Source organism: Vombatus ursinus, unplaced genomic scaffold, assembly GCF_900497805.2.
Source record: "Vombatus ursinus unplaced genomic scaffold, bare-nosed wombat genome assembly UNPS02009173.1, whole genome shotgun sequence".
In the NCBI taxonomy this organism is placed as follows: Eukaryota; Metazoa; Chordata; class Mammalia; order Diprotodontia; family Vombatidae; genus Vombatus; species Vombatus ursinus.
In genome coordinates this window covers 3,676,542-3,688,687 of record NW_020948951.1, presented here as the reverse complement: position 1 = coordinate 3,688,687, position 12,146 = coordinate 3,676,542, and the positions used below count along the sequence as shown (strand labels likewise).

At 46.4% G+C, this 12,146-nt stretch overlaps 1 protein-coding gene across 1 annotated transcript in view; it reads right to left on the bottom strand.

Moving 5' to 3' along the window:
* Nucleotides 1-10,717, bottom strand: part of C3 (complement C3) — a 35,872-nt gene extending 25,155 nt beyond the window's left edge. Inside the window, exons 1-9 of the mRNA XM_027850861.1 lie at nt 10,581-10,717; nt 9,439-9,631; nt 4,350-4,509; nt 4,080-4,150; nt 3,664-3,758; nt 3,040-3,122; nt 1,977-2,067; nt 495-597; nt 8-125 (exon numbers count right to left, since the gene is read on the bottom strand). Coding sequence (XP_027706662.1) covers nt 8-125; nt 495-597; nt 1,977-2,067; nt 3,040-3,122; nt 3,664-3,758; nt 4,080-4,150; nt 4,350-4,509; nt 9,439-9,631; nt 10,581-10,642 — 976 coding nt within the window. The 5' untranslated portion in view covers nt 10,643-10,717. The remainder of the gene's footprint in view (nt 1-7; nt 126-494; nt 598-1,976; nt 2,068-3,039; nt 3,123-3,663; nt 3,759-4,079; nt 4,151-4,349; nt 4,510-9,438; nt 9,632-10,580) is intronic.
* Between the last annotated feature and the right edge of the window lie 1,429 nt (nt 10,718-12,146).

Below are 12,146 nucleotides of genomic sequence, written 5' to 3'. Positions count from 1 at the left end.
CACTCACCAGACTGCAATATAACTGTGACTGACACATACAAGGACTTTCCCACCAGGTTTTGGCCTGGGAACTGTTTGACCAGAGCATCCCGGGACAGAGTAACCTCTCCGTTTCCATCTTCAATCTGTGTGAAATGCTCAGGCTTAATGAAGAGCAGAGAAACTCAAAAGGAGGCAAGCAAGGGCACAAGGAGGGCAAAGGGTACACAGTGAGGAGGTGAGGGCTCCATGAAGAGAACAGAAGATCAACGAAAGGGATGCTGGCTCTGTACAGGTGTAGGTAACACTGTGGGTGGATCACAACTCAGAAAGGGGCATAGTATAGAGAGGATGGGGTGATCAGGGAGAATATGGGGGGCTTAGAGGAACTGGAGCCCAGAAAGGAAATCAAAACTCAATGAAGGGAGTGGCAGTTCAGTGATGGAACTGTGGCTCAATGTGGGTGAAAGGGACACAGTAAAGGGATGAGGACCTGGGTTTGGCAGGTCACCTACTATAACTCGAGTGAGTGACTCAGAAATGCTCCGCTTAGTCCCTTCGTCCAGGACTCCGAAGATGGCAAAGGCAGTGCCATCCACCATCCTTCCATACAGGAACCTGCGCAGGGAGAGGGGAAGTGGTTTGATCACGTCATCCTCCCCACTGTTTCTAGGAAGGATTGGTCTGCCTCTGGGATTCCCCATCTTCCTTCTGACTCAGAAAGTACCACCTGGTATCTGGCAGATGAACCCTGATAACCCAGAATTATACTGAGCCCTCCCAAGATCCTCCTTTGCCCTGGTTTCCATAACTTAGCATTCACATGGTTCTCTTCCTACCTCTCGGACCATTCCTTTGTTGTCTGTTTCATTGTCTCTTCAATCCTCCTCTTGCCTATTTAACACAAATATTCCCCAGTGCAGGGCTCCATCCTAAGTCCTCCTCTCTTCCTTGTGAAGGTGTATGTAGGTGACTCCTGAATCATTCTCTCCATTCCCGACCTCTGTCCCCTGAGCTCTGGTCCCATGTTACCAACTTCTTGTAGGATAACTGTACCAGGCTGTCCCATTGGCCTCAAACTCAGCATATCCCAAACTAAACTCATCATCTTTCCCTAAACCAGCTCCTTTACCCACCTTCCTTACTTCTACGAATGGGTAGCTCACCCAAGCTAGAACCTTGGGAGTCACTTTTGGCTCTTCCTCTTTTTCATCTACCACATCCAGTCCTCTGTCAAGTCTTCTCATTCTACCAGCACATCTCTCACATCCCACTCCTCCTTTCCCCTCCTATTGCCAATGTCCACCTTTCATCTGGATTGTAATAATTAAGGAGTCATTCTGCCTCTAGTCTCTCCCCTTCCCTTTCTTCATACCAGTACCTGGGTTATCTTCTTAATGCACTGCTATGACTATGACACTCCCCTCCTCAAATACCTCCAAGAGGGTCCCTGCTACATACAGAACAGACACCTTATGCTGTGACTCAAGGTGTTTCCACAACCTGGCTCCAACCAATTTTTCCAACCTCATCTCCAGCTGCTTGCTCTTCGTGCACTCTAGTTCCAGACAAACCAGACAGGTCCTCCTCCCAATCTTGCCTTACATTTTGCATGGTTGAGTATTTTCCTTTCCCTCAAGGCTCATCTCAGGTACTTCCTCTTACCTGAAGCCTTCCCTGGTTTCCTTCCCCACTCTTCTCAAACTCCCTCTACAAATGTTGCCTTTCTTTTCTGGTCTCTCTTGCAGCCTCTATTATAATTATTTGTTCACATGTCATATGCCCACCAGAGATTACTGAGCTCCTTCAGGACAGAAACTTTGCCATTCCATACCCAAAGTAGGTACTTAATCAATATTTGTCAAAATGAATTCTGCATGTTACATGCTGAGCACTCGGTCCTTCTCCTAGCATGGCCAACCACATCCCCCCTCCCCCTAAGTCTTTCTTTGGCATGCCTCATTGCCCCTTTCCCTCAATCCTATGTAAGCCCCTACCTGGCTGTGATGGAGACTCTCAGACCCTCATGATTGTCGATGTAGAAGAATTTTTCCTCCGGGTGCAGCTTTACCTCAAAGCTTGGCAGCACTGGGTAGGAATAAAGAAACCATGCTCTGAGCTGTCTGGGTCCAGGTGGAGAGACACTGGGCTCATTCTTGAGGGTCTGGGTGTAGAAGGAGGCGCTGGGGATGTTCTCAGGGGTTTAGGTCTAAATGAGCATATATTGAGGTATGTTCTGAGGGCTCTGTCTGGGGGGCAGTGGGACACTGGGAGCATTACAAGGGCTACAGATCCTTGGAGAAAGACATCCTGAAGTGTCTGGGCCTAAGTGGGAAGTTCATGGGGGACATTCTCAGGGAAACATTCTGAGGGGTTTGGATTTGGAGGAGATACTGGGTGGTATTCTAAGAGGGCTGGGTTTGGAAGGCTCCGGGGGTCATTTTGCATTGTACCCTAGAGACCAGGGGGCCTTTTTATCTTGCTCTGCAACAGAGCCCTCCTACCCCTACCCCCTTTAGAATGAGAGCTCCCTGAGGCCAGGGACTGACTTGTTCTTCTGTTTGTTTCCCCAACGATTAGTTCAGTGTTTGACACTTAGTAGGTGCTTTAAAAACGCTTATTTTCATTCATTCATTCTGAGAGATCCGAGTCTGAGATAGGGGAGTTGGGGAAAAATTTTTAGGGGTCATGGGGATATCCTGAAGTAGACCGTCTGAAAGGTCTGTGTCAGGGATAAGACAATGAGAAGGGGGTGGAATCCTGAAGGATTTAACACTGAGGAGAACCCTGAGAAATCCTGGGTGGGGGGTGAACACTGGGGAAGATTTAAGAGACCTGAGGAAAAAGACAGTGAAGGGGACGCTTTAAGAAGTCTGGTTTGGGGAGCTGGGAGGCAATAGGAAGGCATTCTGACTGGTCTTAATCTGATAGGAATACTGAGGGTTAAAAGTGGGGGACATCCAGAAGGACCTGAGGAACTTTCCTGGGGGAGCTCTGGAAGGGAGACGTACTGGGGGAAATCATATCCCTTTCCATCTTTAACACCTCCGCCCTCCTTACCATACTCCTTCACTTCAAAGTCAGCAGAGAAGGTTTTATGGGGAGAGTCGTCATAATAAGTGATGATTTTCCACTGGCCTAGGCTGGAAAGGGGAAGGAGACAGAGATAAGACTGAGAGTAGCCTGGTCTGGGCAGTGGGGGTGGTCTGCCCTAGGGGGCCCTCACTGTTAGAAGATGATCTTAGGGTCTGGAGGGGACGTCAGAAATTTAGTACAAACTTCCTCATTTTAGTATGAAGGAACAGAGGCCTAGACAGATCTAGTGACTTCTCCAAAGTCACAAAGCAAGTTAGTAGCACAGTCAGGACTGCAACCTAGATGCCCTGAGTCTGTGTCCAGGATTTTTTTCCTCCCTCTCTCCCTCCCCAAATGGAAATATCTCAGGAGTAGGTCGGGTGGAAATGGAACAGACCCAAATCGGGCCCAGAGAGGATCACCAGGAGAAAAGTACCCATGCCCCCCTAAAAGGTTCTGGGGCTTGTTCCCCAAGAAACGTAGACACACATACGCGCCCCCCCCCCCACACACACACAAGAGCTGAGTTCAAGCAAGGATGAGGGTTGGGAATGTAAAGTGGACCCCCAGCACACACACCACCCCCAAGACTTGGGTCAGGCCACCTACGCAACAAGCTCAGGGATACCCCAGGACAAGCTCAGTATGCCATTCTTGTTCTGAGAGGACAGTGAGTCCTTCTTGATGACGACGCCATCAGGAGTCTGTGGGCAAAGAGCTGAGGTTAAGAGGGGGTCCAACTGATCCCTTCAGCCCTGAGCTCCAGGCCCCTTCTCCACCTACATGTGAAGAAGTCTGTGTGTGCCCATGTGTCTTTGGCTGTCCAAGAACTGTGGTAGGGGTGTCCTATGGATGTGTGTATATATATGTGTGTATACATACATATATATATATACATATATATATGTCTGTGTCTATATGTGCCTGAGTGTACATGAAGGGCTGTGTTTGTACATGTGTGCCAATCTGAGTGTGTGTGTGTGTGTGTGTGTGTGTGTGAGTGTGTATGTCCTGGGACCCATTACCTGGATGGTGACAGTCAGAGTTTTGGCCAGAGGCTGAAGCTTGTGGCCCACGGTGAAGATTCGGTACAGAACTGGAAAGGGGAAGGGGAGAGAGTCTCATTAGCCCCCGCAGTCTGCAGTCTGTCTGTTTTCCCCTCCTCACGTCCCTCCCACCCCCACTACACACCAGCATCACCAACTGGGGAGGAATGGTCCCCTGCCTGGGAGCCCACAGCCAGGACCTGAGCTCTGGCTCAGGTGTTCCCACCTGAGCGGTAGGTGGGAGCTCACCTGTGGAACCAGGTGTGTAGATGGTTTTGTCCGTCTGGATAAATAGGTAGCCACTGTGGAGAGTCACCAGCACCACTTTCTCTATTTTTTCCTTGTCAAACTTGGCCATGATACTGACAAACTTGTGATCTTTCTTATTCTGGAAGTTCTGGGCTGGGATCTGGAAAGGAGTGGGGGTGGGGCAGTAGCCCTTAGTGATCCATCCACCTGCCAAGCATACCCTCCTCCCTCCCTACCTTCACCACCCCACTCCCCTGCCCCAAGACACTCTGTGAGCTCAGCTCAAGCTCTTCCTCCAGGAAGTATTAACTGATTCTTGAAATTTGCAGGGATATCAGCCTTCCTTCTGGATCTAGGAAGGAACTCCAGTCCACAGATGTTTCCTGAGATCTCCTAAGTTCATAGCCCCAAGCTCAACCATACTGGGGCGGGAGGAGGGGGGGAAGAGGAGAAGATCCATCTTTCCTTGGGTGTCTGCTGGGGAGAGGTTCAGGTCACCAGAGTTGTGGGAAGCCCATGGGGCAGAAATAAATTATTATGGTTGAGATGAGTATTAATGATTGTCATTAATAATCATTAATATAAGTATGATTATGGCTCTTTTCTATAGGACTTTAGAATTTACAGCACAATGTGTCCGTTGAATTGAACTGAATTTGCAGGGCATTTTCCCTGCCAACATCTCTATGTAATATAGATAGAACAAGTATCATTAACCATAGGACTGTAAGTCTAGAGATGGCGATGACCTTAGAAGTCATCTGGTGTAACCTCTTCATTTTAGAGATAGAGAAACTGAGGTCCAAATAGGTGAAAGTGTTTTGCCCTGGACGTCTCCTGAAGCCAAGCTGAAAAGGCATGAGCCCTCTGCCAGAAAACAAGTCCTTGAAGACAGTCATTTTTTATACCCTGTCTTTTCTTCTCTGGGCTAAAAACATCTCCAGTTCTTTTAAAAGATCCTCAGTGGACATGGCCTGAGTACCAGGCTCTTCTTTGACACCCTGAGTGCCTTCTTCCGGACACTTTCCAGATTGAATATTGACTCTGAATGACAGAGCCAGAAATCAAAAAGATCTTGACTGGCACAGACATTGGGCTAACTCTAATTAGATGAAGTCTAATAGGAGCAAACATAAAGTCTTAGATAGGTATTGTGCTATAGACAGCAGAGAAAAAGCAGGCCAGGAAGAAAGTCAGGAAGTTCTGGATTCAAATTCTGCCTCTGAGACATATTAGCTCTGTGACCTGAAGCAAATCCAGGGGTGTGCTGAAGCCGGCTCTGAGGATTTATTTATTTATTTTATTATTTTTTTTTCAGTCTAGAGTCCACTTCTTTTTTTATATATATTTTTATGGTAATTTTTATTTATTTATTTTTTTCAACATTTACTTCCACAAGATTTTGAGTTCCAAATTTTCACCCCGTCTCACTCCTCCCCCCACCCCAAGATGGCATGCATTCTGAATACCCCTTCCCTTAGTCTGCTTTCCCTTCTATCTCTCCCCCGCTTCTCTTATCCCCTTCCCCTTCAATTTTCCTGTAGGGCAGGATGGATTTCTGTACCCCATTTCCTGTATTTCTTATTTCCCAGTTGCATGTGAAAACATTTTTTTTAAACATGTGTTTTTAAAACTTTGGGTTCCAAATTTTCTTCCCTCCTCCCTCCCCACCCACCCTCATTGATAAGGCAAGCAACTAAATATAGGTTATATATGTGCAGTTATGCAAAACACTTCCATAGTAGACATGCTGTGAAAAACTAACTCTATTTCCCTTAATCTTATCCTGCCTACCCATTTATTTTATTCTTTCTTTTGACCTGTCCCTCCTCAGAAGTATTGGCTTCTGATTACTCCCTTTCCCAATCTGCCCTCCTCTCTATCATTCCCCTACTCTCTTGTCCCCTTCCCCCCCTATTTTCCTGTAGGGTAAGACAGATTTCCACACCCAATTGAGTGTGTATGTTATTCCCTCCTTAAGTCAAATCCTATGAGAATAAGATTCACTCATTCCCTCTCACCTTCCCCCGTTTCCCCTCCACTGTAAGAGCCTTTTCTTTTCTGGTTTTGTTTTTTTTTTTTTGTGGGATAATTTACCCCCTTCTACCTCTCCCTTTCTCCTTCTCCTAGTATATTCCTCTCTCACCCCTTAATTTTATTCTCCAGATATGACCCCTTCATTTTCAACTCACCCTGTGCTCTCTATTTATCTATCTATATCTGTATATACGTACATATAATTTTTTCCCCTCCAACTACCCTAATACTGACAAAGGTCTCATGAGTTACAAATATCATCTTTCCATGCAGGAATGTAAACAGTTCAACCTTAATAAGTGTCTTATGATTTTCTCTTTCCTGTTTACCTCTTCATGTTCCACTCGAGTCTTGTATTTGAAAATCAAATTTTCTATTCAGCTCTGGTCTTTTCATCAGGAATGCTTGAAAATCCTCTATTTCACTGAATGACCATTTTTTCCCCTGCAGGATTATGCTCAGTTTTGCTGGGTAGGTGATTCTTGGTTGTAATCCTATCTCCTTTGCCCTCCGGAATATTATATTCCATGCCCTGCGGTCCCTTAATGTAGAGGCAGCTAAATCTTGTGTTATCCTGATTGTGTTTCCACAATACTTGAATTGTTTCTTTCTGGCTGCTTGTAACATTTTCTCCTTGATCTGGGAACTCTGGAATTTGGCTACAATATTCCTAGGAGTTTTCCTTTGGGGATCTCTTTCAGGAGGAGATTGGTGGAAGGAGAGGTGCTGAAGCCAGCTCTGAGTATTTATACCTTGGGTTTTAGGGCTTGGTTTATTGGGGTTTTTTTGGTTGTCAGAACTTAAAAAAGTGGGGACAGCTAAGTGGTTCAGTGGGTAGAGCACCAGGCCTGAGGTTAGGAAGACTCATCTTCCTGAGTTCAAATCCAGCCTTAGACACTTACTAACTGTGTGACCCTGGGCAAGTCATTCAACCCTGTTTGCCTCAGTTTCCTCATCTGTAAAATGGGCTGGAGAAGGAAATGGCAAACCACTCTAGTATCTTTGCCAATAAAACCCCAAATGGGGTCACAAAGAGTCAGACGTGACTGAAAAGACTCAACAACAACAAAAACTTAAAAGTGATGGAGAATCTATTAATAATTCAGATTCAATTTAAAACTGTGTCTTACTTATATTTGAGGGGATTGTTAAACACTTACCACCACACCTCTCCAAGTCCCTTAACTTCTTCATAACTTTTGGCAAATCTTTAATTCTTTAAATTTCTTTTTAAATTAAATACAATTGAAAACTAAGTTACAAGAGAGTAGAAGGAACAATCTGATAGAGGAAGTTTCCCCACCTAAGTTGCCCACACTGAAGAAACCACCCATCTACACCAGGTTGGGGAACCTGCGGCCTTGAGGCCACATGTGGCTCTCTAGGTCCTCAAGTGCGGCCCTTTGACCTAATCCAAACTTCGTTCTGTGAAGTTGAACAAACAGAACAAAGTTTGGATTCGGTCAAAGGGCCGCACTTGAAGACCTAGAGGGCCATGTGAGGCCCCGAGGCCGCAGGTTCCCCACTCCTGGTCTATATCAATTAAATTCAAATGTAGAATCATCCACCTGCACAGGGTAACCGAGTTTGCCTGGAAAAATCTGGGAGCTTTAATGGACCGCAAGCAAAGTCTGAGTAAACAGTGTGATTATGGCAGCTAGAAAAGTAACCTTTGGCTGTACTGAGAAGCTTAGTGTCCAAGACCAGGGAGGGGTTTGCCCTGCTCTCCACACGTGGAGTATTGTATTTAGTTCTGAGTGTCACATTTTAGAAAGACTTTAAGAAGCTGGAGAACATTCAGAAAAAGGCAAACAGGATAACGAAAATTGTTCAGTTGTTTCAATCATGTCTGATTCTGTCCACCGAACCACCTAGCTGTCCGCGCTTTCGTTAAGTCCTGACAACCAAAAAAGACCCCAATAAACCAAGCCCCAAAACTCAAGGTATAAATATTCAGAACTGGTTTAGAGTAAAGTGACTTGCCTAGAGTCACAAAGCTAGTTAAGTATCTGTGGCCAGATTTGAACTCAGGAAGCTGGGTCTTCAGCCTCCAGGCCCGGCCCTCTATCCCCCAAAAAATGGACTTCCTTGGCAAGGGGTGGGCTCCCCCTCACTGGAGATCTGAGACAAAGCTCTGAATGAATGACCATTTGTCAGCTGGGGTGGAGAAGGGACTCTTGATTTAGGTAGAGAGAGGAGGCCCCTTCCATCTCTGAGATCTTTTGGAGAGAAACTGCTTGCCAGCCACGCCTCTTTCATGCTGAACTGGGGGTTTTTGTTTGTTTTGTTTTGTTTTTTTAACCCAAGCTCAAGACTTCACATTTATTCCTAATAAATTTCCTTTCTATTGGACTTGGTCCAATAATCTAGCCTGCCAAGAGATCTTCAGAGCCCAAGTGCCATCCAATGCATTAGCTGTCCCTCTTAGCTTTGTGCCATCTGCAGACCGGATGAGCTTGGCATCCCTGGCTTAAAGGCATTCTGATTGGGGTTGGAAGGCACTGAAGTCCTGGGGGCAGAGAATGGTATAGCAGAAACAGTAGCTGAACTTTATATCAAAAATTTAGACTAAAGTTTCATCTCTGCCCCCTTAATACCTGCATGCACTTGGGCAGAGTGCTTTTGGCCTCAGTTTCTTCATCTGTAAAACTGCTTAGTATTGCACTTGAAGGTTTGCAAAGCCTTTTGCATGGTATCTCACTAGAACTCACAACAGCCTCATGAAGCTGGTAATTAATATTATTTCCATTTTATAGGAGAAGAAACTGAGATGAAGTGCCTTGCCCAGTGATCACATAGCTAGGAAGCATCTGAGGTAGGATTCCAATTCAGGTCTTCCTGACTGCAAGTCCAGGACTCTATCTACTGTATCACCTAGCTGCCCTGTAAGGAGGGGCTTGGCCTAGATGATCTGTAAGACCCCTTCTAACTTTGAAATTTTATCATTCTGATAGTGGGTAAAGTCTGGGGTAATCAGAGCAGACTTTGTGTAGACTTCATGTATAGGAACAGGATAGTTGGACAGATTGATCATAGGGAGCCCTATACCTACCTTAACAGTGATGGTGCTCAGGTAATTATTGGCATTGTTAAGTGTGATCTTCTCCAAATAAAAGACTTGCTTCTTTTGAGGGAAGTCGTGGATGGAGACCTCAACAGGCACATTACCTGCCGCCCCATGGGCCTCCAGGACCAGCTGCTCCTCGCTTTCCAGTCTCAAGACATTGGGAGTGAGCAGAATGTAGCTGATGGGGGTTGGGTAGGCAAGAGAAGAAGTCACTGCTAGCCCTAGACAGCCAGCGCCCACTGGGACCCTACCCTTCCGAGCTGAGGCAGTCCCACCCAAGAAGGCACTAGCTGAAAGCTCTCTTGCAGAAAGCTCCGGAGACCTCATTAACGTTCGGCTCTAAGATCTATGTTCTTGGTACGGCTCTGCTCTGTTCCTGGGATCCTGGTACAGTCTGATGCCACCCTCTCAGCCTCATCCTCTTCCCCAGAGCTAGCTGCACCAAAACCTGATTCTATCCATATTCCATATCCAAGAATATCTAGATTCCTTAGCTGGCAACTGAGCTTGGCCAGAAATATCACCCAAATCTCTTTATTTCTTTCTGACCCAGAGCAAATAATCCCTGGATCCCACAGGTATCCCCCCCAACTCCTACAGATTTAACCTGCATCCTGTGGATATTCTCAAATCCCATAGACATCTGGGTCCCACAGATGTCTCCTGGATCCTACAACTGTCTCCAGAATTCTAGACTCAGTCATCATATCCATGGTTGCCTAAATTCCATAGATATTACATGTCTTCCAGCCTTTAAGGTCCAGGAATTCTTAACCTGGATTCCCTGAATTTATTTTTAAAAATATTTTGACAACTACAGTGCAATATAATTGGTTTCCTTTATAATCCAATGTACTTAATCTTTTCACTGAAAAACATTATTCTGAGAAGGGATCTATAGGCTTCTCGGTAATTCCAAAGGAGTCCATGACAAAAAAGGCAAAGAACCTCTAATCTAAGGATGGGGAACCTGCAGCCTCAAGGCTGCAGGTTCCCCAGTCCATTAGCATTCCTCAATCCCACAGCTATCCTAAGGTCCCAAGTTCCGCTAACTCAATGTACAAAATCCCTACAAATCTAGGGCCCCCCAGGGGAGGAAATTGGGAGGAGGGTTCCCCACTACTCACAATGGATCCCCTTGAGCCAGGGTCGCCCAGCTCAGAGCCAGCAGGACAGCCAGTGGTCCCATGGCTCTGGACTGGAACTGAGAAAGCAGGACAGGCAGGATCAGCTGGGGAAGAGGGAGAGGAAAGGAGTGAGCAGAACCCTGGAGGTGGCTTCTTATCCTGGGGCTCAGAGACTGCCCCCCCAAACCCTCCCCTGGGAGGGGCGGGCCTGGGGATTTCTCAATCTGGGATAGTCCCGCTTGAACCAAGGGGAGGGCCGGAACTCTTTGTTTCCTTCTTCATTTGTCTAGGTTTTAACTTTTCTGAGGGGTTCAAGGGGCCTACGTGGAGGGCAGGGTATGAACTAGCCTGAACATCTGCCTTAATAATCCCACACATCTGTCTTAATATCCCTACACATCTGCATTAATGAGCCCACACAAGTGTGTTAAGAAGTCTACAAGTCTGTATTAATACATCCATCTGACTCTATTAATAGGCCTATTTTACAGATCAGAAAAGGAACAGCCAAGGAAAGGAAGGAAATTACTGGCCCAGTGGCACAGAGTCAGTTAAATCTGGACCTGGGATAGGACTGCTAACCCAGCTTTTTCCTGCTACATATAACCAGTGGCCTTGCTGCAGGGGAATGAGCCCAGACACAAGTGCGAGGACCACGTTCAAATCAGGGCTCTGCCTCTTACTCCGTGCTTAGCCTTGGATGAGTCACAACCATTTTGGGGCTTCATTTACCCCTCCTCTAAAATAAGGAGACTTTAAAACGAGGAATTTAGATAAAATGATCCGTCAGGATCCTTCAGATTCTAACCTCAAGAATGCTTACATAGGGTGTGGATGGGATTCTGAATGTAATCTAACTCTAGGTTAAAAGAGGCAGCAAAAAAGTGCCCCTGGTGACAGCCACACCACCTTCTCTACAGCCTCATTTCGTTGTTGACTTTCCTGCTGGGTCTCCTCTCTCGAGGTTAAGTGACTTGCCCAGGGTCACACAGCTAGTAGGTGCCTGAGGCCGAATTTGAACTCACATCCTCCTGACTCCAGGGCCGGTGCTCTATCCACTGCACTACCTAGTCATTCCCCACCCTACCCTACCACCGGCAAACATTCTCTTCAAGGGTCCTGGAACGGAAAAAATATTGTAGTGGAGAAGAGAAGGAAGAGGGTCTCTTGCATGCTGGACACATGTCAGCCTGCTGAGATTCCATGCCCTGGAGTCACCTAGCGCTGATGAGTCTATTCCCTGTGGCTACGTTAAGTTGCTGGGACAGATGCCTTGTGTCCCCAAGTCTCCCTCCACTACCCCAGGTCTTGTTTTCACTTGGGATGGGGGTGGGGGGATGGGAGATTGGGGGGGGCATTGTTGCAGTTCAACCTAACTTGCTTCCTTCAAGGCTCAACTCAAATAGTTTCCACCCAAGTCCTATTCTGAGCCTCCCAGCTCAGGGATAAATAAAAGCACAGTTTGCATTTATTTATCTGTTTACATGTTGTTCTCTACCCACCTCCTATCCCACAAATGTAAGCTCAGTGAGGGCAGGGACTGTATAGTTTTTGTATCCTGTGCGA